The following is a 27,920-nucleotide window of genomic DNA, read 5'->3' as shown; positions in this document are numbered from 1 at the left end:
TTAGTATAAGTAGTTACAATGACAATATGTTGTTGTCTGAGAACAGGGAAGTGACCATGTAATGTCATTTTGATGAAATAAAGATGACAAATCAAAAGAAAGAGTACATTTGGCAAGAACCTGACTTGCTTTAAAAAATGTCACGTAAATAACCTTCTCTTTAAATAGCAGTATCTGTTGTCGTTAAAACGGTCATGTTAATCGGTTTCTCTGTCCTCCCACGCTCAGCTCACGTTGATTTCGATCAGAACTCGAAACTCACGCGCAGCAGCAGGATCCCACCGGAGTGCATCGAGCGTGTGACGACATGCAGGTAAAGAGACACCGCGCGCTCTCTGAAGGTGTGTCCTTACTTCTTTCAGATAGACCAAAAACATTTCAGTTAGAGGAACAGCAGAGTTCATACGACGCTCCAAGAGAAGGACTTCTTTCACTTTGGGAAATACCGAGAAGTCTGAAAAACACGAATTATGGCTGTCTCTGCAAGTTATAGCATCTTGTTTATTTTCGTGTGTGAAGGGCTAATTTTTGCTTCGGCGGATCCAGGTGAGTCGCTTTAACTCGTCTGTATTTTTCTAACAAATTTTGTAGCTTAGGCTGTTTGATTTTCTAATGTAGTCCTACTGTTGTTTGTAATTCAGTCATTTAGAATTCACAATCAGATTCACCATTGATGTGTTTTGTTTCAGCTAAAGGCAAAGGACGAGGTTTAATAATCTGGGTGGATGAAGATTCAGACAAACTCTCCATTAATCAGCTCGCTAAAGATACACTACAGAGCAGTCTCACAACTATCTTCCTGCCAATTATTTACATAATTATTTTGGCTGTGGGGTTGCCAACCAACACGATGGCTATATATGTCTTGGTGTTCAGGTCAAAGAAAATTCACCCTGGTACCATTTACATGGGCAACCTAGCACTGGCTGACCTGATGTTTGTCATCTGGACGCCTCTCAAGATCGCTTACCATTTGAAAGGAAATAACTGGACTTTTGGTGAAGGGATGTGCAAAGTTTTGGTGGGTTTCTTCTACGGCAACATGTACTGTTCCATCCTCTTCATCGCTTGTCTGAGCATCCAGCGGTACTGGGTCTGCGCTCACCCACTCACCCAGCAAAGAAAAAATAACAAATTTGCTATCATCGTATCTGTGTGTATCTGGATCTTCATTGGGGTCAGTACTACACCCTTGTACCTGTACCAGCAAACTGTTGAACTCCCGGACCTCAACATCACCACCTGCCACGATGTCAATCTTGTCAGTATGGAGAACTTTAAATCGGACAATGTGTTCCTGGATGTTCAGCTGCCTTATTATTATTTTATGGTGATGGCAGGTCTTGTCTTCTTCATCCCAATGTTGGTCATCATTGCAGCTTATATTCTTCTCCTTCGCTCACTAGGGAATCCCACAGTTGAGGGCAATGCTGGAAAAAGCCGCCAACGAGCTGTGGTTCTCATCGTAACTGTGCTCATAACGTTCTTGGTCTGCTTCATTCCAAGTAATGTGATGTTGGTCGTGCATTACACTCTCCTGCGAAACAACTTGGTCAATAACGGCTATGGTTTCTACATCATGACACTGTGCCTGGCCAGTCTCAACAGCTGCTTTGACCCTTTCATCTACTATTACGTCTCGGATGAATTCAGGGAGCACGTCAAGAACGCGTTACTGTGCCGTAGCAGTCGAACGGTGAAGAGGATGAGGGTCTCGTTCAGCTCAATGAAGTATTCTCAAAGGACCAAGACATATACGTCCAGCACAGGCAACACAGAAAGCAGCAACTGCTGAGAGCAGATGGACATGGACTATGATGGACAAGAGTTTATGTATATTTGGAATATAGTTTACTTCATACTTCAGTTTACTTCATATTCACGCTCTATGTTCTGCATTGGATGATACTGAAACTGTCTGAGAGCAGATTGAAGTGTTTATGAAGACATTTAGCTTCAGAGACCTTCGTAAACCCCAAAGCTGAAGAAGGAGTTTGAACAGAACGATCTCTGTTTCTGTCGCATGTCTAAAACTCGGGCTCGTGAAGCCAAAGCAGTCTCATAAACAACAAGCATTCCAGCCAGAATGTTCTGTTGTTATATTTAATATTGTTCAGGTGGGCTTTGTGAAATATTTAGTGTGAATTTGCCAGCCTGTAATGGGTAAAAAAATTTAATAAAAAAAAAAGGCTTTATTTTAACAAATCTATTAGCCAGAATTTTTGTTTTTAATATTTTTTTCTTTTGTATCAAAAAAAGTGATATTTTTGTTTTTGCCTGTTAGTCACAATGACTTCTTTTTATAACTTACTGTATTATATAGCCGTAATTTGGTCACTATTCTTGTCTGTGATGCACATGTTGGAATTATATTTTTCTGAATTCATTCAGATTCACTTTCTAAATTCAGCTGTAACTGTATTCAACTGTAACTTTGTTATCTCAAAAGTGGTGTTCTAGAGAATAACCAGTCAGTTCAGTGTTTCATTCACACCTTGTTTATCAGATGTCACTCTAACAAGGAAATGCAGCTGTTAACACAAGTTTACTCACTTTATCCCTAAAGGCACAATGTCTCATAAATAAAAGTATTATTTGCTTTGAAAGTTTGTTTTTCTGCTGAATTGTTAGTTTCCTATTAATAATTGAGTACCTTGGATCACATGTGGAGTACAAAACATTTTTTATAAGTGAGTCATATGTTGTTTGTGGAAACTATGACAAACTGTGTCATCAACCCAAACCATGAAGCTTAACCTTGTGAAGTAAGACTTCATGGTGTTATCTTTCGGCCACAAAATGTTACATTCCTTTGTTTAAACATTTTGTGCTTTTGTGGGGACAAAATGTGCCTCATGAACATTATTAAATGTAAATGCAAAGCTGTTTACACAACAATTTACAAAAATTCATTCTGCTTTTGTTTTAATGAATATAGCACTTTTAAATGTCTATACTGCTTTGATTAGTACGAGCATGTTTCTACCATTAACCCCCCCCCCCCACACACACACACACACACACACCCACACACCCATTATAAATTTCAGAAAATGCAAAACTTATCTATAATATAACAACATAACATACTGATAAGTATAAACATAAGTAGTAAATAAATTGTGATAATAAATGAACAAATGTGACTTACAGTCACCTGAAGAATAACACAAAAATAAAATTAGAAATTAACAAAAAAGTGCAAAAGAAAAAAGTATTACATTTGTAGGTATTTTCTGATTGAATCTTTTAAAATATCGAAGAGACCAGACATAAGCTATACACCCAAACAGACAAATGTGACAAACCACAACTATGCCTACAGTGACAAGTACTTAATACAACAAAAAGAAATATGAGAAACATGGAATGCCTAAAATAGTCAGACAACAAAGGCAACAAAATCAATGTTACCTATTGTAATTTATGTGTAGGTGTTAAACAGCAAGCTTGCTAGATAATCTAATTAGCATACCCATTTCATTTCCATTTTGTGCATACAGTGGAAAATGGCATACATAAACTTAAAATATTTAAATTCGTGAATGCTAGTCATGGTCTCTTTCAAAAGACATTTAGTGCTCTTTTGGTGAATTAAAAGCAAGCAGCAATGTAATTGAAATTAAAACAGCATTACAGAAGTTTGCATTTATTTTAAAGAAAATAAAGTAAAATTAAATAAGCAGTTAACTCAAGAAAAAACGTTCCACAGTGTCAGTGTTGCCAGTTAAGATGTTCTAAAAAGGCTATTCAAAATACTGCATAAGTATCAAGGGCAAATACACAGTGATTAACTTGTGATTCTTACCTCTATATTGCTCTTTTTTCCCTGCTCCTCTTATTTGCGTCGCTCCCTGCCTTGTGCTCCTGATAATTTTCTTTTTTCACTCATTTTTTAACTGTGCATGCGCCATGCATAATTAATGCATTATGATGATATATAATAGATATGTCATGATGCAGAAAGTGTTTAAATTAGTCCAACATGACATGTTGTCAAATCTGATTATTTTTCGTTGATGTCAATTTTATTTTATTCTAACATTATTTGAATCAGTTCGATGATTGATCAGTACTAAATTTTAATTGTCATTATTTGCTTAATATATGGGCGTAGGAGCGCACGGTGGTCTCAAGAGGGGAAAAATCTTTCGTGCAGCTGCGCCCTAGGCAACTGCCTGTGTCGCCTATGCCACGGGCCGGCCCTGCTCACAATCACCGTTTTATTTGTACCCATGGTGGAAACAGGTTTCCATATCTTCCAGCCCCTCAGGTAGCATCAGTATCTGAAAGTGTCCATTCATCTCGCTCATTTACATTTCCCTCGGTCTCAGGTGACTATAATGTGTGGGGTCAGATACATGTAGCCTCCGGGTTGGCTGCGACCATCCAAAGCTTTAAATAAGATACACAAACTCTCTGTCTCCCCCTCCCTCTTTTTCTCACGCTGTCTCACTCTCCGATGATCCAATTTCACACACACAGAATCTCAATCCAAGACTTCACAGCTTCCTGACCGTTTCTAGATGTGTGTGCCTTTTGACGTTGCTATGGATACTACACTGGTCTTGTTTGTGGCATTTAGGTTGCAGTTTCTTACTGGCATCATTGGAATAATTATTTGATGTGTGATAAGAGGATGCATTTGACAAGTGGGTTTTTGCAGCATACTATGGTATAGGTGAAGGTGGTAAACTCAGTGACAATGTCATGTTATAGGCTACATAGCATAAAGGTGAAATTAGTTAAATTTCGCATGTAAAAACATGCATATTGTCCACAGTCAGTAGTATAGAGATGTAAGAAGCACAGGGTGCTTTCTGGTGGTCAGTGTGGCAAATTCACCTGTCCTGAACACGACCAAAATTTGCATCGCGAAATTTCATCCTCAAGAAAAACTCCAGATCTGTGTTGCCATGTCTATGGAATTTTGCTACTTTTATACTATTTCCACGGGTTATTTTTTGTTAGTTTTTAGTTACAGGTAAGTGATTAGACATGCTATTTTGGAGCCAAGACGGAGTGGAAACCTGCAGAAAAATGTGACTGGGCTAGTTTTATTAAGCAGAGTTGGCAAGTTGGTTTCCGCCCAATTGCTACTTAAAACTAGCCCAATCGCGTTCCGGGGTAAAATATACAGGTTTTTTTTACGGGGTTCCCCTGGTAAAATGTGCACTCCTGGGGCTAAATATCACATTCTGCGGGAGAACCGTGAACTTTGGCAACACTGGCAATACTGCTCCCTATCTGGCTGTTCCCTATGTGAATGACTGGATTGGAAATTTCACTGAACATCGGTTACTGTGACCACACCTTAATAATTCAAATAAATTTAGATTTTCATGTTTTGTGAAGAAAATTGCCCATGCAGAACTAGCCACTATGTTCTTTGTTTTAGGGTAGGCTATTTCTAGCATGTTGCTAAGTGGTTACTTACTCAAAATAACCTTTCTTTTTGATATTCTTTAGATGCAGTCCCTCCTTCACTGCAAATAGATTATTTAGCCCATTTTATCATCAACTGTAATAAGGATAATAATAGCAAATATTTCCTTTGAAAGCAACATATTTGAGGTATAATTGAAGTCTGTGGCATAAAGGGTACAGCATAAAAGTTTAATACTTGGATGTCTGTTCAAATCTCTAACCTGAGGTATGAGTAATAGTGGCACTTGCCCAGCAAAACACCACTTTTAAGTTTTCCAGTACAGATATTTTAAGGTGAGAAGCGAACAACTAGCTGTTAAAAGACAGAAAGATTGTGGACTTCGGCCTTTTCTGTTTATGAGAGACCAGCAGTGTTTAAAGCAAGAAGTTCCCATTGCATAACGCTTACAGCACAGAAAAGAAGACGTTACTTCTCTTTCTGTCATCTCTCCCTCCCTCTGCTCTCTTTCTTTGTCTGTTCACTCCCCCTTTTACTCCCTCCATGTGTCTGACAACCTGTTATTCAGCTTTATGTTTTTTCCCATGCCCGAACAAACCTCAGGGATGCATAAAGCAGAGTAGAAGAAGCATGATACTGTGCGGGACAGGTATATGTGATAACCTGTGAGATGTTGAGTATTAGTGAGTGACATTTTGGATTGCTTCCTGAACAGATAACCTATGTATGTGGATTTGTGCAAACAGTACACCTCAGTCTCCTTGTCTTTCATTCGGCTGTTCAATTGCATGTGCCCATGCACCGCCACCTGCAGTTTAAGATTCAGGATCACTTCTCAAGACACAATTATCTATTATTCACTGCTGTGTCTGTCAGGGTCTTGAGTCTTTGACGGATGTGTGTTGGCCTGTATTTTAAAAGGACCAGTCTGTGAAGCTCTTTGTGTCTGTGTTTAGGAAAAACACAACGACTGGTAAAACCAGTTGAGCTGAGCATGTTGAAGCAGGTTTGTTGTTGGTTGTGGTCATGTCCCAGTTACACTCTATCTATCTATCTATCTATCTATCTATCTATCTATCTATCTATCTATCTATCTATCTATCTATCTATCTATCTATCTATCTATCTATCTATCTATCTATCTATCTCTCTATCTGTCTGTCTGTCTGTCTGTCTGTCTGTCTGTTTGTCTATCTTCAACATGCTCAACTCAACTGGTTTTATCTATCTATCTATCTATCTGTCTGTCGTGACATATGACCACTATATGTACCACATATATTTAAATAAAGAAGCAAATTACAAACCATAAGACAAATACAATAGATATAAATACAAACCCGATTCCAAAAAAGTTGGGACACTGTACAAATTGTGAATAAAAACAGAATGCAATGGTGTGGAAGTTTCAAATTTCAATATTTAGAATACAACATAGATGACATATCAAATGTTTAAATTGAGAAAATTTATCATTTTAAGGGAAAAATAAGTTGATTTTAAATTTCATGGCATCAACACATCTCAAAAAAGTTGGGACAAGGCCATGTTTACCACTGTGTGGCATCCCCTCTTCTTTTTATAACAGTCTGCAAACGTCTGGGGACTGAGGAGACAAGTTGAACAAGTTTAGGAATAGGAATGTTGACCCATTCTTGTTTAATACAGGCTTCTAGTTGCTCAACTGTCTTAGGTCTTCTTTGTCTCATCTTCCTCTTTATGATGCACCAAATGTTTTCTATGGGTGAAAGATCTGGAATACTGGCTGGCCATTTCAGTACCCGGATCCTTCTTCTACGTAGCCATGATGTTGTAATTGATGCAGTATGTGGTCTGGCATTGTCATGTTGGAAAATGCAAGGTCTTCCCTGAAAGAGACGACATCTGGATGGGAGCATATGTTGTTCTAGAACTTGGATATACCTTTCAGCATTGATGGTGCCTTTCCAGATGTGTAAGCTGCACATGCCACACGCACTCATGCAACCCCATACCATCAGAGATGCAGGCTTCTGAACTGAGCGCTGATAACAACTTGGGTTGTCCTTGTCCTCTTTAGTCCGGATGACATGGCGTCCCAGTTTTCCAAAAAGATTCGCATTCACTTCGAACTTGAATCATGGCGGAATATCCTGTGATGTCCACTTCGCAGGGAACTTACATTTGAATAGAACAAATGTCTGAAGTGATAAGCAGAGACATACAAAATGTGCAGAGCAGGGGGGCGCGAGGACTGGAGTTCCGTTTCTAACGTTGATGGAAGCGTATGGAACACAGCGAGATCTACTGTACAGATCTGGTAAGTGCAGCACTCCTGTAGCCTATTCAGTGGCTGTTCAGAATGAAGTATTAGTTCTGCGTACTATTTTTTAAGTAATGTGTAAAATAGTATGCAATATTGAACTATAAACGTTTCAAATGGTTGTCTGCTGCAGATTTGTGCATCTCTGTTGCACAATTCATTTTGTGTGCAAGTTATAAAGTTATTTTGCCTTTTTAATACAATTTGGGGTAAAAAAAAAAAAAGTCTTTTAATGACTTTTGGTAGGAGATGAGGACTAATATTACTTCATTTTACACAGTGGAATTGGAAGGTCAAGTCTAATGCATTACATTGTGCATTACATACGGTAGGCTATAGTTTTTATTGAAAATAGGTAATCAGAGCGTTGCATACATAAAATATGCATACTGTGCAAAATATACATATTATATGATGCAGAAATAATAAAAGTAGCACGGTGAGCTGTGATGATTATTCTGTGATTATATTATTTAGTGTAAAGAACTGAGTTTAGTTCTTGTCAACTTAGGTGGTTGATGCATCTTATTCAGTGTAAATGTGAATGCAATCATTTCTATTGTGAGCTCTCTGATGTTCACAGACAATTCGTTGATTTGTCTAAGCATTGTCTTATCTCTCCTGCGTAACTACTTGCTTAAAACACAGTCCACATTTTCTCCCAGTTTCCACATTCCTCAAGGACCCCTCTGTTGCAGTGCCAGAGGGGGAGGCGTCCACAAAAGTGCCTGATGGGAAATGTTCCAGTGTTTCCTGTGCTGAGCTGCAGATAACAACTAACTGTTCAGAGAGCTCAGCCTGAGGTCTTCAGAGATACTGAGCTGCTGGACGAAAGCCAAGTACCGCTCAGCCTCGCATGCACAAACGCCGCAAAGCTCCGACTTTCATGTTTGTTTGGCCTCCTCCGAGCGAGCCAAAGGTTGCAGATAGCACCACCGCCCCCTATGCGAAAGGTCATCTGTGTTTTATGACTTTGCACGCTGGTATCTTAAACTGAAAAATCAGAATCATATCAGAAATTGTTCAGTTCCTGGTGTCATAAGCCAACTTGATCTGAATTTCTCTTTCTCTCTTCTCTCTCCCGCTCTCTTTTAAAGCATGGAGAGCTATTCTCCATGTGCCAGAGGGATCAGTAGGAGGCTGAAAGAGAAGATGATTAATTAGCATTGCCTCTCCGCTTTGGCTGTAGACTGATCTCAGCCCAGATTCTCTACGGGCTTCTCTTATGTAAAACTGTCGAATAACACAGTGTGGCATAGAACCGAATGATGGCTGAAAACAAACAATGCATGCTGTGGAGTATGTTCAGGCCAGTCGGACATCCATATCCTAAAGTTTAAAGACATTTACACTTTCACATTTCTTTCTATAGTTCTAGAATTTGGTCTTAATTTGTGCTCATTTCAGTCCATTAAAGTAGTCCATATGAATCATACTCTATATTCCAAGTCTACTGAAGCCATGTGATACCTTAGTGTGAAGAAGAAATATTTGAAGTAAAAATAAAAATTCAGTTACTTACCCTCATGTTGTTCCAAACCAGACTCTCTTCTGCAAAACACTAAGAAAATATTTTTTACAGTGTTTTGTCTGTGCTTTTAAGGTCAATGAGATAAAATGTTGTTTTGGACTCTGGCATTCTTTAAAATATCTTATTTGTCGAAAAATAACAAAATATTAAAATGAGTTTTTATTAAACTTGCGGTTGCCTGATTGGTCGGGTGATATATGAGAACCAATAGCATTAACATCCAATAAGTCAAAAAGTGCCTTTTTATATTTACCATAATTGCAAATGAGATTTCAGAGCTCTCTTTTGGACACAAATCTATGGTATGGCTTCAGAAGTCTCATAATATGGTGCACAACTATCAATTTATGGTGCTTTTTTTGTCTTTTTTTTTTTAAAGTCTGGCAAAATATCACCATGTAGTTTCAATGAAAGAGCAGCTCAGATATTTTGCTGAATGTCTCATGTTGTGTTTCATGGAAGTAAGAAGGATATAGAGTTGGAATGACATGAAGGTGCGTAAATTATGACCAAATTTTTGGCTCATTTTTGGGTCTCTTTAAGTTTAATGCAGTTCTCAAGTGTCAACCAATATTGTTCAGCCATTGTAACATACCACTTGGCATGATATATCAAAAAGTGAGGTCTGTTTCTCACACAAATCTATCTTATGGCTCAAAAGACTTTTTTTTAACACCTTGGCAGTGTAAAACTATCTATTTTCACTGTAAGAACAGCTCAAACATCAGAATGTTTCAGTAAAATTACTGAACCTAAACATAAGAGCCTGATAAAAATACTCATTTAAGATGAAAACTCTGAACTCTTCATTATGACATATGTATGAACTATTCCTTTAAGCCTTATGCAAGTCTCAAATGTTATATACAGTCACTTTTTTTTTTTTTACTTGATCGGTCATGTGATGTTCAAGAACGGATAGTATTAAGCCTCAATGATGTACAACCAGGTATGATGCATCATTTTTAAAGTAAACACAATCTTCAGAGCTCTGGTGACTTGAATTCTGGTCTGTTTGTCATACACATATACTGTATGGCTTCAGAAGGCATGGAATGTAGTGCATATTGTCTTGTTTTTACCAATAAATCACTGTCCACTTTTGCTGGAAGAGCAGCTCGGACATCTCATTTTGTGTTTCATGAAAGAAAGAATGACATTAGTAAATTGTGCCTTTAAACTTTACAATGACTGTGTCAAAATTATCATGCTCAAATTTACTCATGCTGTCTGTATTTTGAACATTTTGAATTTATATTAACAAATGCAAACAGCAGCAGGGATGATGATGTAAGTAGTCTTAGATCTTTCTAGCAATCACAGTGAGCCAACTGTGTTAGCCAACATGCCACACAGTTACTTCATACACTCCTCTTCTCTAACGTTTATAACTGTCAGTGTGGTTTTTTTTTTGTTTTGTTTTTTGTGGAGCAATCCATAGGTTACAACACATCCTTGAATGCATATCAACACAGCTGAAGGTAAACTTAACAAACAACACATCATTTTATTGACTCAAGTTTAGTAAAAAGTGTCAAAATACAATAACAAGCATTGGAATACAAGCCATTTTGAACACGCATAATCTTTTTGAAAGACATTGGGCCAAAACTACAAACCTGAGATATGCCACAAAACTCCACAAATTGGCCATCAAATGCTAAAGAGTTTTTTTTTTATTATTTAGAAAAATAGAGAGATTTGCAAGAAAAGATACATTATACATTCAAAGAGCAGGGTGCTTTCGCCGGGAATGTGCTGCTTGCTTCTCTACTGGTTTGTTAGTAAGACACTTGATCTGCAGTTTCAGGGAGAAGATGAATAGCGCCGGGGAATGTGCGAGACAGGGGCGGACAGATGGAGTGAAGAGAGAGATGAGAGCGAGGGTGTGAAAGGGAAAGCAGAGCCTCAGGCTTCCTTTTCGTCCCTTTCTTTTCGCGTTTTTGTCTTCACAGGAGCCGGCATGGTTGCGGTTCCCCCAAGCCAGTCCCAGTGAGCGAAGAAAGGCGCAAAGTTGGTGCCCGGCTGCTGATGGTGAGCATCGTGCCGCAGCGCTCCACCCCAAAGGCCGAAGGGAACCAGACGATGCATCGCCCAAGGGAAGTCATACCCGCAGTGGTCCTCAGTGGACACCCAGATGTTGAACAGCATGAATGCCCAGGTGGTGAGACAGTGGCACTGGAGGAGCAAAGGATCCACGGTGGTCCAGAAGCCCACGCTGAAGAGCTCCCAAGCGGACAGGTATTGTGTAACCAGGCTGAAGGTTTGGCGATACTGGTGGTGGAGCGCGTGGAAAGTGCGGTAGAGCCAGCCGACACGGTGATGCAGCAGGTGCCACAAGTAGTACTGGAAGTCGAACACCACGGTGCAGCCCACGATTCCCAGCAGGAAGGCGGTGAGCGTGGGCGCCTCGCGGGGCAGCGGCACGGGCGGCCGCCAGAGCCACTGGGCTATGGCGGCGGGGAAGATGTAGAGCAGATGGTTGTACGTGGTGAGCGCCAAAGTGGAGCCGATGTTGGACCAGGTGACGGTGCGGTCCTGGTGGATCTGGAAGCGGCGGATGGAGGGCCAGGTGCGAGCTAGCAGGTCCAGCACGGTGTAGAAGAACACTAGCACCAGGTACATGGACACTGAGATGATGACGGGAAACAGCGGAGAGCGCAAGGTGCTCTCGTGATTCTGCTGAAGGTAATCCCACATGGGCTGCAGCACGGAGTGCTCCGACAGAGCCCAGGTTGTGTTGCTGACATCCAGCACGCCACGCAGACTGCCGGGAATCATGTCCAGCTATGTGTTGTTGATGCAACAGCCAGACCGCTGTTACTCCTGCGGCGGGGTGAGGATGCTGGCAGCGGCCGGCGGCGACTTTCTCTTGTTTTGAGTGCTGGATGTGGCTTTTTGTAAAAGATCTGATCTGCGCCAAATGAGGCAGGCCTTTACGCCTCTAAAATGTGTCCAAGCACCACCTCCTGCATCTGTAGCATTTCTCTCTCTCTCTCTTTCTCTCACCCCCCCCCCCCCCCACTCCTCTTCTCTTGGTATGGTGTGTGTGTGTGTGTGTGTGTGTGTGTGTGTGTGTGTGTGTGTGTGTGTGTGTGTGTGTCTGTGTGAGGACGCATTTTTCATTGGTAGTTTGAGGATTATCCAACATTTGAACAGCTAAAACATTCCTGCGCCACTCATTTCTGACCTAGAAAGTGGGGAGAAAAATGCAGAGATGTCTCAATAATCTGTGAAGTGTCTATTTGATTTGAATCATCTGCATTTAGTTTTAATAACCAGAGATGGACATTGATTTCATCGATGCATTGCTGTTCAAACGATGTGCAAAAATGTATGTAAATTACAAACAAAAATTATATACTTCAAAAAAGTTTCATTTGAAGTACTACAATTACTACGAAAAAATACATTAAAACTATATAGAAATATTTAAAAAACAAAAAGTTATAAAAATGGCAAAAAAAAAAATTATTAAAAGTGAATTCTTTTTTTGTTATTGAAAATCTAAAAATAAAAGTTTATTCAAAATATGAATAAATACAATAATAGTACAAACAATACAAAAAATAACAGTAAAAAATACTTATTAGATCTTGAGATGTTCACTTATAGCACACTTTAAAATGTTTTTTTTTTCTTCTAAACCTATTTAAATTTCATCTTTGAAAAGGATAAGGTGAATTCCTTAATAGACGATGTCCCTATTAATGTAGGCTTTGCTCGTTTTATGCACTTGCAATGAATAGAGACTAGAGTTTTTAAGCATCAAAAAATGCAAAAGAACCACAAAGGTATTAGAAAACTGGTACATACAACTCGTGCACTGTATTTCAAGTCCTAGCTGAAGGCATACGATAGTTTTGCATGAGAAACATAAATTTTTACTTGTTACTTCTGTCATGAATGCACCAATGAGAGCTAAGATAATGATTTTCAGTAAACAATAGTTCAGAACTTACTATGAACCTGTTCACGTATTAGACGTTGTTTTCGCATTTTGTGAGACATTTTCTATTTTAGGTGATCTGTTCCTTTAACTGCTTTAAGTTGTACTTATGTAACCGGTGGATGTTGAAGCATATATAGCAACTGACCTCAACATTACAGCATTTCAGAAGTTTCTCCAAAACATCATCTCTGTATAAGGATGAGTAGGCCTGTGCAGCCTAGTTTCTCTCGCTTTTTCTCTTTCTGTCTCTCATTAATCATAACTTTTCTGTCAGACCTTCACAGAGATAAAAAGCCTTTGTTTATGTTTTGATGTTTTCAGACCAGGAAGTTGCAGTTGGGTGTCACTGTGGTCATGCATAAATCTCTCTACAGAATAAAGTTGGTTTGTTCGAACAGAAAGAAGCTGAGAGCAGGACAGGGCAGACGGCCACAGAGCTGGTCTCTGTGAGTCATTAATGATCCACTTCTCATGCAAAAAAACATCCTCCATGATAGAGACAACAGCATTTTTTTGTATTTGTATGATTTGTTTTCAGTGTATATGTATGTAAACTAATTGTTAGTACAGGATGCATGAATAAATCACAGAAAACTGTGTGAAAGGCTGGATGCAAACACTGAATAAAAATGTGAATCATTTGTGAGTCATTTACAGGCTGATTGACATGAGATGCAGTGCGTTAATGCTTAAAGGTGAAGTGTAATTTTTTAAGCTTTTAATTGACATGATGTAAGCTATTCATATCAGTGCATATAAATTATAGTGATTAATTTGCATGGACTGTGTATTCCAGCCAGAACATATGAAGTATAAAATATATTATTTATTGTTTTATAAAATAAAATGTATGCAGGTTTGAAATAAGTACATTTAATTTTCAAGTCAGCTGTTCCTTTATAATGCATAACAATGTATACATGTTTTTTGCATTAAAGGAATAGTTCACACAAAAAATGAAAATGTACTCACTCTCAGGCCATCTGAGTTTATTTCTTTATTGGAATGGATTTAGAGAAATTGAGCATTACATGACTTGCTCACCAATAGATCCTCTGCAGTGAATGGGTGCCGTCAGAATGAGAGTCCAAACAGCTGATAAAAACATCACAATTATCCACAAGTAATCGACACCACTCCAGTTCATCAATTAACATCTTTTGAAAGGCTGTGTTTGTTAAGGCATTTTAACTCTAAACTATCATTCCTGGCCAAAATACGAGTCCATAATCCATTAAAAATTTATTTAAAAGTTATCCTCTCATTTCAAAATCCACTAATGTATTCATGTAAAACTGTTGGACAGTTATAAACAGTCCTTGATCTGTGCATATTTCTCTACTGATTCAGACAAGACCACCTTTTCACTGGAGAAATCAATATTATGGACAGACGAGTTATATTTTAGTTAGAAGCCATGGTTTGAAGTTAAAAATGACAAGCATTGGAATACAAGCCATTTTGAACACGCATAATCTTTTTGAAAGACATTGGGCCAAAACTACAAACCTGAGATATGCCACAAAACTCCACAAATTGGCCATCAAATGCTAAAGAGTTTTTTTTTATTATTATTTAGAAAAATAGAGAGATTTGCAAGAAAAGATACTTTATACATTCAAAGAGCAGGGTGCTTTCGCCGGGAATGTGCTGCTTGCTTCTCTACTGGTTTGTTAGTAAGACACTTGATCTGCAGTTCAGGGAGAAGATGAATAGCGCCGGGGAATGTGCGAGACAGGGCGGACAGATGGAGTGAAGAGAGAGATGAGAGCGAGGGTGTGAAAGGGAAAGCAGAGCCTCAGGCTTCCTTTTCGTCCCTTTCTTTTCGCGTTTTTGTCTTCACATGAGCCGGCATGGTTGCGGTTCCCCCAAGCCAGTCCCAGTGAGCGAAGAAAGGCGCAAAGTTGGTGCCCGGCTGCTGATGGTGAGCATCGTGCCGCAGCGCTCCACCCCAAAGGCCGAAGGGAACCAGACGATGCATCGCCCAAGGGAAGTCATACCCGCAGTGGTCCTCAGTGGACACCCAGATGTTGAACAGCATGAATGCCCAGGTGGTGAGACAGTGGCACTGGAGGAGCAAAGGATCCACGGTGGTCCAGAAGCCCACGCTGAAGAGCTCCCAAGCGGACAGGTATTGTGTAACCAGGCTGAAGGTTTGGCGATACTGGTGGTGGAGCGCGTGGAAAGTGCGGTTGAGCCAGCCGACACGGTGATGCAGCAGGTGCCACAAGTAGTACTGGAAGTCGAACACCACGGTGCAGCCCACGATTCCCAGCAGGAAGGCGGTGAGCGTGGGCGCCTCGCGGGGCAGCGGCACGGGCGGCCGCCAGAGCCACTGGGCTATGGCGGCGGGGAAGATGATGTAGAGCAGATGGTTGTACGTGGTGAGCGCCAAAGTGGAGCCGATGTTGGACCAGGTGACGGTGCGGTCCTGGTGGATCTGGAAGCGTCGGATGGAGGGCCAGGTGGGAGCTAGCAGGTCCAGCACGGTGTAGAAGAACACTAGCACCAGGTACATGGACACTGAGATGATGACGGGAAACAGCGGAGAGCGCAAGGTGCTCTCGTGATTCTGCTGAAGGTAATCCCACATGGGCTGCAGCACGGAGTGCTCCGACAGAGCCCAGGTTGTGTTGCTGACATCCAGCACGCCACGCAGACTGCCGGGAATCATGTCCAGCTATGTGTTGTTGATGCAACAGCCAGACCGCTGTTACTCCTGCGGGCGGGGGGTGAGGATGCTGGCAGCGGCCGGCGGCGACTTTCTCTTGTTTTGAGTGCTGGATGTGGCTTTTTGTAAAAGATCTGATCTGCGCCAAATGAGGCAGGCCTTTACGCCTCTAAAATGTGTCCAAGCACCACCTCCTGCATCTGTAGCATTTCTCTCTCTCTCTCTTTCTCTCACCCCCCCCCCCCCACTCCTCTTCTCTTGGTATGGTGTGTGTGTGTGTGTGTGTGTGTGTGTGTGTGTGTGTGTGTGTGTGTGTGTGTGTGTGTGTGTCTGTGTGAGGACGCATTTTTCATTGGTAGTTTGAGGATGATCCAACATTTGAACAGCTAAAACATTCCTGCGCCACTCATTTCTGACCTAGAAAGTGGGGAGAAAAATGCAGAGATGTCTCAATAATCTGTGAAGTGTCTATTTGATTTGAATCATCTGCATTTAGTTTTAATAACCAGAGATGGACATTGATTTCATCGATGCATTGCTGTTCAAACGATGTGCAAAAATGTATGTAAATTACAAACAAAAATAATTATATACTTCAAAAAAGTTTCATTTGAAGTACTACAATTACTACGAAAAAAACATACATTAAAACTATATAGAAATATTTAAAAAACAAAAAGTTATAAAAATGGCAAAAAAAAAAATTATTAAAAGTGAATTCTTTTTTTGTTATTGAAAATCTAAAAATAAAAGTTTATTCAAAATATGAATAAATACAATAATAGTACAAACAATACAAAAAATAACAGTAAAAAATACTTATTAGATCTTGAGATGTTCACTTATAGCACACTTTAAAATGTTTTTTTCTTCTAAACCTATTTAAATTTCATCTTTGAAAAGGATAAGGTGAATTCCTTAATAGACGATGTCCCTATTAATGTAGGCTTTGCTCGTTTTATGCACTTGCAATGAATAGAGACTAGAGTTTTTAAGCATCAAAAAATGCAAAAGAACCACAAAGGTATTAGAAAACTGGTACATACAACTCGTGCACTGTATTTCAAGTCCTAGCTGAAGGCATACGATAGTTTTGCATGAGAAACATAAATTTTTACTTGTTACTTCTGTCATGAATGCACCAATGAGAGCTAAGATAATGATTTTCAGTAAACAATAGTTCAGAACTTACTATGAACCTGTTCACGTATTAGACGTTGTTTTCGCATTTTGTGAGACATTTTCTATTTTAGGTGATCTGTTCCTTTAACTGCTTTAAGTTGTACTTATGTAACCGGTGGATGTTGAAGCATATATAGCAACTGACCTCAACATTACAGCATTTCAGAAGTTTCTCCAAAACATCATCTCTGTATAAGGATGAGTAGGCCTGTGCAGCCTAGTTTCTCTCGCTTTTTTCTCTTCTGTCTCTCTCTCATAATCATAACTTTTCTGTCAGACCTTCACAGAGATAAAAAGCCTTTGTTTATGTTTTGATGTTTTCAGACCAGGAAGTTGCAGTTGGGTGTCACTGTGGTCATGCATAAATCTCTCTACAGAATAAAGTTGGTTTGTTCGAACAGAAAGAAGCTGAGAGCAGGACAGGGCAGACGGCCACAGAGCTGGTCTCTGTGAGTCATTAATGATCCACTTCTCATGCAAAAAAAAAACATCCTCCATGATAGAGACAACAGCATTTTTTTGTATTTGTATGATTTGTTTTCAGTGTATATGTATGTAAACTAATTGTTAGTACAGGATGCATGAATAAATCACAGAAAACTGTGTGAAAGGCTGGATGCAAACACTGAATAAAAATGTGAATCATTTGTGAGTCATTTACAGGCTGATTGACAATGAGATGCAGTGCGTTAATGCTTAAAGGTGAAGTGTAATTTTTTTAAGCTTTTAATTGACATGATGTAAGCTATTCATATCAGTGCATATAAATTATAGTGATTAATTTGCATGGACTGTGTATTCCAGCCAGAACATATGAAGTATAAAAATATATTATTTATTGTTTTATAAAATAAAATGTATGCAGGTTTGAAATAAGTACATTTAATTTTCAAGTCAGCTGTTCCTTTATAATGCATAACAATGTATACATGTTTTTGCATTAAAGGAATAGTTCACACAAAAATGAAAATGTACTCACTCTCAGGCCATCTGAGTTTATTTCTTTATTGGAATGGATTTAGAGAAATTGAGCATTACATGACTTGCTCACCAATAGATCCTCTGCAGTGAATGGGTGCCGTCAGAATGAGAGTCCAAACAGCTGATAAAAACATCACAATTATCCACAAGTAATCGACACCACTCCAGTTCATCAATTAACATCTTTTTGAAAGGCTGTGTTTGTTAAGGCATTTTAACTCTAAACTATCATTCCTGGCCAAAATACGAGTCCATAATCCATTAAAAATTTATTTAAAAGTTATCCTCTCATTTCAAAATCCACTAATGTATTCATGTAAAACTGTTGGACAGTTATAAACAGTCCTTGATCTGTGCATATTTCTCTACTGATTCAGACAAGACAACCTTTTCACTGGAGAAATCAATATTATGGACAGACGAGTTATATTTTAGTTAGAAGCCATGGTTTGAAGTTAAAAATGTCTTGAATTTGTTTCTTGCAAACAGGCAGCTTTTCACTTCAAAAGATTTCATTGATGGACAGGAGTGGTGTGGATTATTGTGATGTTTTTATCAGCTGTTTGGACTCTCATTCTGACGGCACCCATTCACTGCAGAGGATCCATTGGTGTAATGCTTATGTTATGTAATGCTAATTCTCCAAATCTGTTCTAATGAAAACACAAACTCGTGTATATCTTGGATGACCTGAGGGTGAGTACTATTCCTTTAACATAAAAGTGAAGTTTTCAGTATTTTGTGTTCTGGTGAGACTTGAATTGGCATTGTTTCTCATCACAGATGCTCAGTCAAAGCCACTACAGCTTGACGGAGGTTTCAGCTTGGTTAAATTTCTGGGAAGAGCCTTCAGGAGCACCAGGATTATCTGTCCGGGCCTGTAGCTGCTCAAGTTGCTCATCATCATCTGGTTGCAGTGAGTTGTCGATAAACAAGAGCATGCAGCTCTTACATAACATGCAGTATGATACAGACATTTCACATTTGCTGTTTAGGTATTTACACTGTAAAAGACCTGTAGCAATATTTATTTACCTGTACGAGAATTAGGTTGTTAAATTAGGATTATGGGTTAGTTATGGGACCAAGTTCTCTTACATGGTAAAACAGATTGTCTTTGTAGATGAACAGACTTTATGTACTTGATAACTGGTTTGTTTCTTGAGCAGCAAATCAGCACATTTCTGAAAGATCATGTGACACTGGAGTAATGATGCTGAAAATTCAGCTTTGCATCACAGGAATAAATTACATTTAAAAATACATTTTAAATTGTAATAATATTTCGCAGTATTACTGTTTGTACTGTATATTTGATCAAATAAATGCAGCCTTTAGTGAGCATAAGAGACTTCTTTTAAAAACATATTTTTTTAAATCTCATTGGCCACAAACTTTGAATGGTAGTGTCAGTTGTTTTCAATTCAAAATTTGAATACAAATTTCCAGAGTGTATCAAGGATACTGAAGTATCACTGGTATTACCAAAGCTGAGCCACTAGAGGTCAGAAACACATTGCCATTAAAACAGCAGATTGCAAGGAGCTGCCTGTTGTCTCAAGATGTGATGACACTACCATGCTGTTTACTTTAATGGTGTTTAGACAGCTGCAGTAGTATGAATACTGAGATATTATATGAACAAATTACAGATTTGTGTGTGACTATAAGGGTCATTGGCCTCCAAGCACAGTAAATTCAATAGGTTTCTCTCACTCTAATACACACAGTAGCCTACTTAGAAGGGAAACGTTTCATCATCTTAATGAACGGAAAACACTTTTTGCTTGCAGGGTTGGGGTGAAACACACCTGAGCCTCGTCCTGACACCACCCTGCTCTCCCGTGAGATCAGGAGTTAAAAATAGACTTAACTTCATCCTTGGAGAGAAAGAGAGATCTCGAAACACTATTATCATTTACGGGGGTAAAAACTGTCTGAAACGCAATATTAAATAATTAAATATTGATTTTAACAAATTAATAGTCTTAGGTTTGAAGTTCTTTTAGACCTAAGAGTAACTCTGTGGGATTAATAGTGTAGTTTTAGGAAAACAAGAACACTGCGTACGTCATCAAGTCCTGTTCCTTCGAGCAATAATAGTCATGACGTAAACCCCTTTGCTTGGAGGATGTTACTGGATTTTCCAATCGAAGCACTGAAGCTTTCTGAACAAGCTGAACCAGACAATCATGCAGAAAGAACAGAACAAAAACAGTCCGTTCACACTGACTGTGAATAACAACCCTGTTCACACTATGATAACTAGCTAGGCCTTTAAAATTTACCAAGAGGGAAGCCCCCATCGTAATAACGGTATAGCCACCCCTTACAAAAAATAACCGTATTTTACTACAAATAAAGCATGGTTACCATGGTAGTTAAACAATGGCAATCACAACTTAACCATGTTTTTGCTACACTATAGCCATAGTTTAACCATGGTAAAAATGTGGTTATACAAATGGTGATCAATATGCCAAAAAAACATGGTTACTACACTTTTCTTATAGGCCTAATAAAACCATGGTTAATTTTCGTAAGGGACAGTCGGAATAATTTTTAGAATGATTTTTCCGGCTGATTAATAATAAATACAATCAGTATCCAAACACAGTCACTTTAAAGAGCTCAAGCATCTCAAGTAATTTTTAACAGTTTCAGAATAGTACAGTAACTAATATGGCGAATGGCTTTTATTTCTTTCCAGCGTTCTCCCCAAACAATTGTTTTAGACAAATGTTGAGCAGGTACGGAATTCCATGAAAAGTGCAGGTTGCTTTAGAGCCACAACAAATGCACGTGTACAGCTATCCACTGTGATATATTTACGACAGTGAATTCCACTCGCTTAACTGTAGGGGCTTCAAAGTCACAAAAATACACTTTTTAAGTGGCAGACATCGAAACTGAGTCGCAAACTTATAATAAACACAATGCTATCATGTTGAAGTTAATATAGTAATGATTTTAGCAATTGTTCTTTGTGTGAACGGGCCTTAAGAATTAAGTCACATATACCCAACCATATAGGGAGAATTCAGGTAAATTGGGATGTTTTTTGCCATTGAGGTGACTGAGGGGGGAAATGGCCCAGTTATCCTTAATTAACCCTATATATATCACAACTGAAAGTACAACCATAAAGCATATCCTTCTCTCTGCATTCAGATTCTTGTACTGGTCTTCTAGTACTATGATTCACTAATTATCACATGATTAAATAAATGAGCTCCAGTCAAGTGATAAGCCAAGTACAGAATTTTAATAATAGTCTCTTATCCTCTCTTTTGCTCACTCTCTCATTCCCCAGGCAGAGGTAATAGGCCTTGTTATTTGATCAGTTGCAATGACTTAATGACCAGAATTAGAGCTCTTTTATCCATCTACAGCAGAGATGCTTATTAAATGCTTTTAGAGGGACTTAGGATAAGGAAAGCTTCCCTCAAATTATATTTAATTAAACCTGTACCATTTGTGCTGTGGGCATGAATGAAATCAAATCATGTGAGATGTCAGATTCCACGACTCCATCCGTATTGACACATAGGGGTGGGCCCTTTTGACTCCTTTTGAGGCCCCATGTGGGGTCCCAGAGATGCCTGGGGGCCTCTGCCATTCCTAATTGCCAAAATGTCATGCCATCTCCATCAACATAATCACAAAGGCATTTCCTATAAATAAGTTCTGTTTAAAAATTACATTGTCTTGTTCCTTTCTCTTTTAATGCTTTGCATTTTTCTAGCTTCTGTTCTACTTTAGTTCAGTCTTAAAAGCATGAATTTCTTGGTTTGTTTGCTATAGATAGTTTGGTGCTGTCAACCAGCGTGATATTTCTGATGAAGCAGATTGACCAAGAATATCTTGCTGGTTAAGCTAGTAAATCAGCCTAGTAAATGTTTGGGGTCGGTAACATCTTTTATTGGTTTTGACTGAGTTTCATTTGACCACCAATGCGGCATTAAGTTGATCAGAAATGCTGTACCAAAACAGTAAAATTGTGAATTATTATTATTTAAAATACTATTTCCTATTTGAATATATTGTAAAATGTAATTTATTCTTATGATGCAAATCTCAATTTTCAGCATCATTACTCCAGTCTTTAGTGTCACATGATCCTTCAGAAATCATTGTAATGTGCTCATTTGCTGTTCAAGAAACATTTCTTATTATTATCAATGTTGTAAACAGTTGTGCTGCTTCATATTGTTTGTGGAAGCAGTGATACATTTATTTCAGGAAAGAGCAGTTCAAAAGACAGCATTTATTTTAAATAAAAGTTTTTTTAACATTCTAAATTTCTTTAATGTCAATTATTCTTTAAATAAGACCCCAAACTTCTGAATGATAGTGAATATATGTCATTACATTATATAATAGATTATGGTCATTTATTTTAAGGGAAAATGGCACCTTTGGTATCTGTTTCAAAATTCCAAAATGTTGAATGAAGAACAATGAAGAGAAACTGTTTTGTGTTTGTGACGTTAAAGGGTTACTCCACCCCAAAATTTCACTTAACCCCATGTCGTTCCAAGACCATAAAAGCTTCGTTCGTCTTCGGAACACAATTAAAGATATTTTGGATGAAAACCGGGAGGCTTGTGACTGTCCCATAGACTGCCAAATAAATAACAGTGTCAAGGTCCAGAAAAGTATGAAAGACATCATCAGAATTGTCCATCTGCCATCAGTGATTCAACCGTAACGTTATGAAGCCACCAGAATACTTTTTGTATGCGACGAAAACAAAAATAATGACTTTATTCAACAATTCGTCTCCTATGTGTCTGTCTGCATCACCGTAGCCCCATTTTGGAGAATATCTGCTAAACGCAAACTGTGTATGTTTTCTATGTGTATTTACGCTTTGATTTGAACGAAAACAGCGCATCCGTTACGGGTTTGGAACAACATGGGGGTAAGTGTTTAATGACAAAATTTTCATTTTGGGGTGGAGTATCCCTTTAATGGATCATGGTTCAGTTAATGCGATGAACACTTGTACATCTGACATCCATCGCATATACCTAAAACACCCATCTAAAATCACAAAAACAACAGTAGGTTAAAAGACCTCATAAAAAATGGCTCATAAAGTAAATTTCTGCATATGCTTTGTGTGTGTGTGTGTGTGTGTGTGTGTGTGGAGGGCTCTTGGGAAGCCGCTGCTCTTTTATTTGGAATGTGTTTTCAGTGCAGGTGTATGTAAGGGTGCGGACTGAGATCACGGGGTTACTATGGTGCAACACCTGAGCTATCATACATCGTCACGACAACAGAGGAGGGTCCCTCCTGCACAGGTTACTCAAAAACAATTTCATCCACTCCTAAAAACAGTTTGTTCACCAACCCACAGAACTTCACTTCTCAGCTCTCAACGAGGTAAGACACATTTTTCTCTTTGCCGGCAAACTTTAGACCTCTTTAGATATTTGAAAACTGAAAATTGGTCACTGGGCTGTGGGAGTACCATTGGAGAGTGATTGCACTTTGATTTACTGAATGATTATTATATTGTGTGCCCTAGTCTAGACATGCTGCTATGTCCAGAAAAAAAATACTGTGATACTTTTGAAGAGTTTGTTTGTAAATATGGCCACGAAATACTTATGCATGACCTGCAGCAGGTCAGTCTGAACTGGACGTGTCTCCTGTCTGCTCCACAGGTGCTCTGCAGCAGTAATGCCCAGTAAACTGGAGGGAGCCATGGATGCACTCATCACCGTCTTTCACAACTACTCAGGGAGTGAGGGAGACAAATACAAACTCAGTAAAGGAGAGCTGAAGGAACTTCTCAACAGCGAACTCACCGACTTCCTCACAGTTAGTGATCAGAACTTTCACAACATATTTCAAAGCTTAAATAGATCTGGCTTTTATCAGAGTTCATTTGTTATGGGCTGGGCCTGTATTGTAAGATGAATACTAATCTTAATCCAAACTGGAAAAGCAAAGAGAGTTACAAAAACAACATTTTTATGTTTGTACATTTATAAGAATGTACAATACATTGGAATTGAATATATGCATTATTATTATTATATGAAATATTTAAACATTTTATTTTGTGTATATATATATATATATATATATATATATATATATATATATATTGTTTTCCAATTATTTAATTGATAAATAGAATATATACAATATAATAATAATTATGATTATTTATTATTTTAAAAAATATATCAGTATTTTTTTAATTAAAAGATATTCTTATATTAATTTGTATATTTATTATTAAAAATAATGTACACTATATATATACATAACAATTAATAAAAAAAATAAATATAATGTATGACCTGACATTTAAAAAATGACTTTCGTTAATCAAAATTTATTTAATTAATAAAATAAGCTACTACAGTAAGTTGCCTGACAAAGAAACAAATATTTTTCATATTAAAGATTTATTTTGGATTTCTGCAGTGTGTATAGAAATCAAATGTATTACACTATGGGTGTTTATAAATGCATTTGCAATTCTGTTTGTTGCAAGCATTTATGGAAATTGAGGTTTGTTTTGGTTTTCTTATCAGGAAATAAATTTAAATCATGTGTAGTCTTTTGACTTCATATAACATGAGAGTTGTTATACGAACACACACAGACAGCAAGAGGGAAATCTCTTGGCGTGGAGTTCAAAGCGCTCTCTTTCCTTCAAGAAAACAGACCATAACATCACTTCACTGACTGCTAGTCAACCATACATAATGCTTTAATGCCATCTATTAAGATTTGAGATCTCATCTTGAAATGCAGCACACACCCTGCTCTTACTGCAAGCATTAATATGTGCGCGTGTGAGTGAGTTTTTGGCTAGTGATAATGATTTGGTTAATTTCGCAATAAACGTTTCATGTTGTTTACTGTGTTTGCGTTTAATTCATTTCCTGTGTGCATAGGCGTTTAATTCCAGCTCTCACACTGGGACAGGCCACTTGGTGAGCTGGCAAAAATTCTGAGGAAATGCATTAAATGAATTATTCCTTTCCCATCAGATACAATATCGTTCCATAAAACTGACCCCATTCATGATTAGGAAACTTTATCTGAATCTCAATGAGACAAAAGTTCAAGAAAACAGCGCTTGGGTCAAACAGTGTCCTGGTGTGTCTCTGTGACGTATCCATGCAGATCTTTGGGGATTTGAGCTGTGTGTGTGTGAGTCTCAAGAGGAAAATAAGTTGCCTCTCCTCCCTCTTAGAGTGAATGTTATAAACCTGTAAAGAACACACCTAGATCATATCATACCAAAATGTAAATAAATTGTAATTGTTTTATTTTACTTTATTATTATTATTTATTATTTAAAAAAAAAAACTATTTTTAGGACTATAAGGACTTTTGCATTATATATTCATTATTGTGATGTAAAAATTCACATTCTCATTATTTTAATGCAGAAATAAATAAATATTATTATATATATTATAGTTTAAAATTATTTAATACATTTAATAATAATTAATAATTTATAGCATTTAGCATAAATCTATAAATGTAGACAGACAGACAGATAGGTAGATAGTACACATTTTAAAAAATTGTTTGTGTGTGTGTGTATTTTGTTTGAATAGAACATTTTGACAGGTTCGTTTTTATTGAAGTGTGTTCATACAGTTTTAAATAAAATATTATGCTAATTTATACTAATGATACAGTTAAATGCAACTGGAAAAAAAAGAAAACTGCAAAGTAAAATGTTTTGATTGCATTAGCATTATGAGGACAAATGTGCTTAATTGTCATGCAAATAACGTCTATATGCAATAACATTTTAATGGTTCAAAAAACAGGCTTTTTTTCCGTTACGTAACACAATTTCTTAATTTCTTCATTTAATTTTTGGGATGAAATATGAGCTGGCTGTGTTTTCGTGAGATGTGGGTCTCAGCTGTGTACGCATCATCAGAAGGAGGCTGTTGCTTACGCATCATCAATTACTGGCTGGAACACAGCCCAATATAGACTCGCACCTCTCCCTCGCCACAACACACACACACTCTCCAGGGAGTGTGTACTGTAACGTTAGGAGGTAGAAAGAGTAATGAGTGAGATGTTAAACTGTGTCTGGTGGCTTCACGTGTTAACCACACACACACACACACACACTCAGATACACACATACAGTGTAGCCACAGGCTGATGGACTCATTCATGGGTTCATCGGTTACCAGTGTCACTACTGGGACGAACAGCCACTGGGTTTTGCCCAATAGTCCTCACATGGAGTCAGGATAGATGGATGGACATCCATGAGATGGATCTGATGATCTTTTTTGAATGGTCTGGAAACAGACTGTTACAACAGTATCAATGACATAGCACTAGTGCTCGTATAAAAACAAACATATACCCAACATTAAGCAATTTCTATAAGAAATCAGTGTATTTGAATATGTTCCACAGAGCTTTTATCAGAGTGTGATCGTTATTCTATTGTAAAGGCTGAATATAACAAATAATTCAGACTGGAGAAACATATTATATAAAACATGTTAAAAAATATATAAAATAAAATAAATATTTTATTAAATCAAAATGCATTCCTTTTTATAAAATTGTAATAAATATAATAAAAATATATATTATTAATTTATAAATATTAAGATAAGTTAAAAAGCATTTTAGCATAACTCAAATCATTATATGTGAAAAAAGGGTCTGATCTTAATCATTTCTGAAGTATGTCATATATGCAGTATATATATATATATATATATACATAATTATTAGGGCTGTCAAATGATTAATCACGATTAATCACATCCAAAATAAAAGTTTTGTTTACATAATATATGTGTGTATACTGTGTATATTTATTATGTATATATAAATACACACACATGCATGTATATATTTAAGAAGAATATGTTATGTTTATATATTAAATATATTTATATATAATATAAAATATAAGAATATAAATATGTAAATGTATATACATGTAAATATTTTCTAAATATATAATTTATGTGTGTGTATTTATATATACATAATAAATATACCCTGTACACATACATATATTATGTAAACAAAACTTTTATTTTGGATGTGATTAATCGTGATTAATCATTTGACAGCCCTAATATATATATATATAGCAATAAAGCAATAAGCCCCAATAAGCTGTGGTTTACAGTGAATATATAACAGTTAATGGGAAGCAGAGAAACTAAACAATATATATATATATATATATATATATATATATATATATATATATACATACATACATACGTTATAAAAGTAATACAATTATAAAATAAAATAAAAAAATATATATAAATATTCAATATATATCCTATTTCAGGACATTTTGTCCAATCATCATCCAGTACCAGAATCATTTGTGTGTAAATGCACAATATGGCATTCATATGTTTCATGCTGTGCTGAGTTGTTTTGTTTGTTCTGCCTTTGTTTAGTCTCAGAAGGACCCCCATCTAGTGGAAAAGATCATGAACGATCTGGACTCCAACAAGGATAACGAAGTCGACTTTAATGAGTTTGTGGTGCTGGTGGCAGCGCTGACGGTTGCATGCAATGACTTCTTCCAGGAACAACAGAAGAGGAAAGGCAAAGATGAAAAGAAAGGCAAATGAAACGGATGCATGAAAGAACCTGCACGTGTAATGCTCTATGATGCGTTAAACTGTTTGTTATGAACCAGACCACATGTCAATCCTTGGTTTGTATCAAAAGCAAACTGACCAATAAATAACAATAAATTATGTATTTAATTTGTTTAAAATTATGTTTTTTCTGAGATTATAGGATGTACTTATAAACTGAAAGCTGGACTTTATTATCATATATCTGTAGAATACAGTGGATCTGATAGTGTGTATGTCTTCTGCTTCTATGTTCCATTTATGTTTTTTTCATTCATTAAAT

General features: G+C 37.5%; 4 protein-coding genes across 7 annotated transcripts; 2 read left to right on the top strand and 2 right to left on the bottom strand.

The window, feature by feature from the left end:
• Positions 1-40: 40 nt before the first annotated feature.
• LOC109082216 (protein S100-A1-like) lies at positions 41-27,920 on the top strand. 4 transcript variants are annotated; one of them, XM_042747776.1, is made up of 5 exons: positions 41-313; positions 18,789-18,921; positions 23,206-23,393; positions 23,678-23,834; positions 27,452-27,920. In XM_042747776.1, the coding sequence occupies exons 4-5, from the start codon at positions 23,694-23,696 to the stop codon at positions 27,626-27,628; spliced, it is 318 nt and encodes a 105-aa protein (XP_042603710.1). In that variant the 5' UTR covers positions 41-313; positions 18,789-18,921; positions 23,206-23,393; positions 23,678-23,693; the 3' UTR covers positions 27,629-27,920. The 4 variants fall into 4 exon arrangements, with proteins under 4 accessions (XP_042603710.1, XP_042603712.1, XP_042603709.1 ...); XM_042747778.1 differs by lacking the exon at positions 41-313 and adding an exon at positions 17,294-17,473 and having other exon boundaries at positions 23,211-23,393; XM_042747775.1 differs by lacking the exon at positions 41-313 and adding an exon at positions 17,294-17,473.
• Positions 302-2,606, top strand: LOC109082227 (proteinase-activated receptor 2-like). The gene is made up of 2 exons (XM_019097124.2): positions 302-546; positions 690-2,606. Exons 1-2 carry the CDS (start codon positions 471-473, stop codon positions 1,793-1,795), a joined length of 1,182 nt encoding a protein of 393 aa, XP_018952669.2. The 5' UTR covers positions 302-470; the 3' UTR covers positions 1,796-2,606.
• LOC109062966 (cholesterol 25-hydroxylase-like protein 2) lies at positions 11,073-12,249 on the bottom strand. The gene has a single exon (XM_042747774.1). The coding sequence runs from the start codon at positions 11,998-12,000 to the stop codon at positions 11,128-11,130; it is 873 nt and encodes a 290-aa protein (XP_042603708.1). The 5' UTR covers positions 12,001-12,249; the 3' UTR covers positions 11,073-11,127.
• LOC109082232 (cholesterol 25-hydroxylase-like protein 2) lies at positions 14,600-15,890 on the bottom strand. The gene has a single exon (XM_019097130.2). The coding sequence runs from the start codon at positions 15,843-15,845 to the stop codon at positions 14,970-14,972; it is 876 nt and encodes a 291-aa protein (XP_018952675.2). The 5' UTR covers positions 15,846-15,890; the 3' UTR covers positions 14,600-14,969.

The sequence above is a fragment of the Cyprinus carpio genome, chromosome B21 (genome assembly GCF_018340385.1).
Source record: "Cyprinus carpio isolate SPL01 chromosome B21, ASM1834038v1, whole genome shotgun sequence".
NCBI lineage: Eukaryota > Metazoa > Chordata > Actinopteri > Cypriniformes > Cyprinidae > Cyprinus > Cyprinus carpio.
This window is presented reverse-complemented; position numbering and strand designations above follow the sequence as displayed.

Bases quoted from the DNA above. Each gene is read 5' to 3' on its own strand.
- LOC109082227 (XM_019097124.2), top strand. From the start codon at position 471: ATGGCTGTCTCTGCAAGTTATAGCATCTTGTTTATTTTCGTGTGTGAA. The intron at 547-689 runs GTGAGTCGCTTT...GTTTTGTTTCAG, and splicing joins TTTTGCTTCGGCGGATCCAG to CTAAAGGCAAAGGACGAGGT.
- LOC109062966 (XM_042747774.1), bottom strand. From the start codon at position 12,000: ATGATTCCCGGCAGTCTGCGTGGCGTGCTGGATGTCAGCAACACAACC.
- LOC109082232 (XM_019097130.2), bottom strand. From the start codon at position 15,845: ATGATTCCCGGCAGTCTGCGTGGCGTGCTGGATGTCAGCAACACAACC.
- LOC109082216 (XM_042747776.1), top strand. From the start codon at position 23,694: ATGCCCAGTAAACTGGAGGGAGCCATGGATGCACTCATCACCGTCTTT. The intron at 23,835-27,451 runs GTTAGTGATCAG...GCCTTTGTTTAG, and splicing joins AACTCACCGACTTCCTCACA to TCTCAGAAGGACCCCCATCT.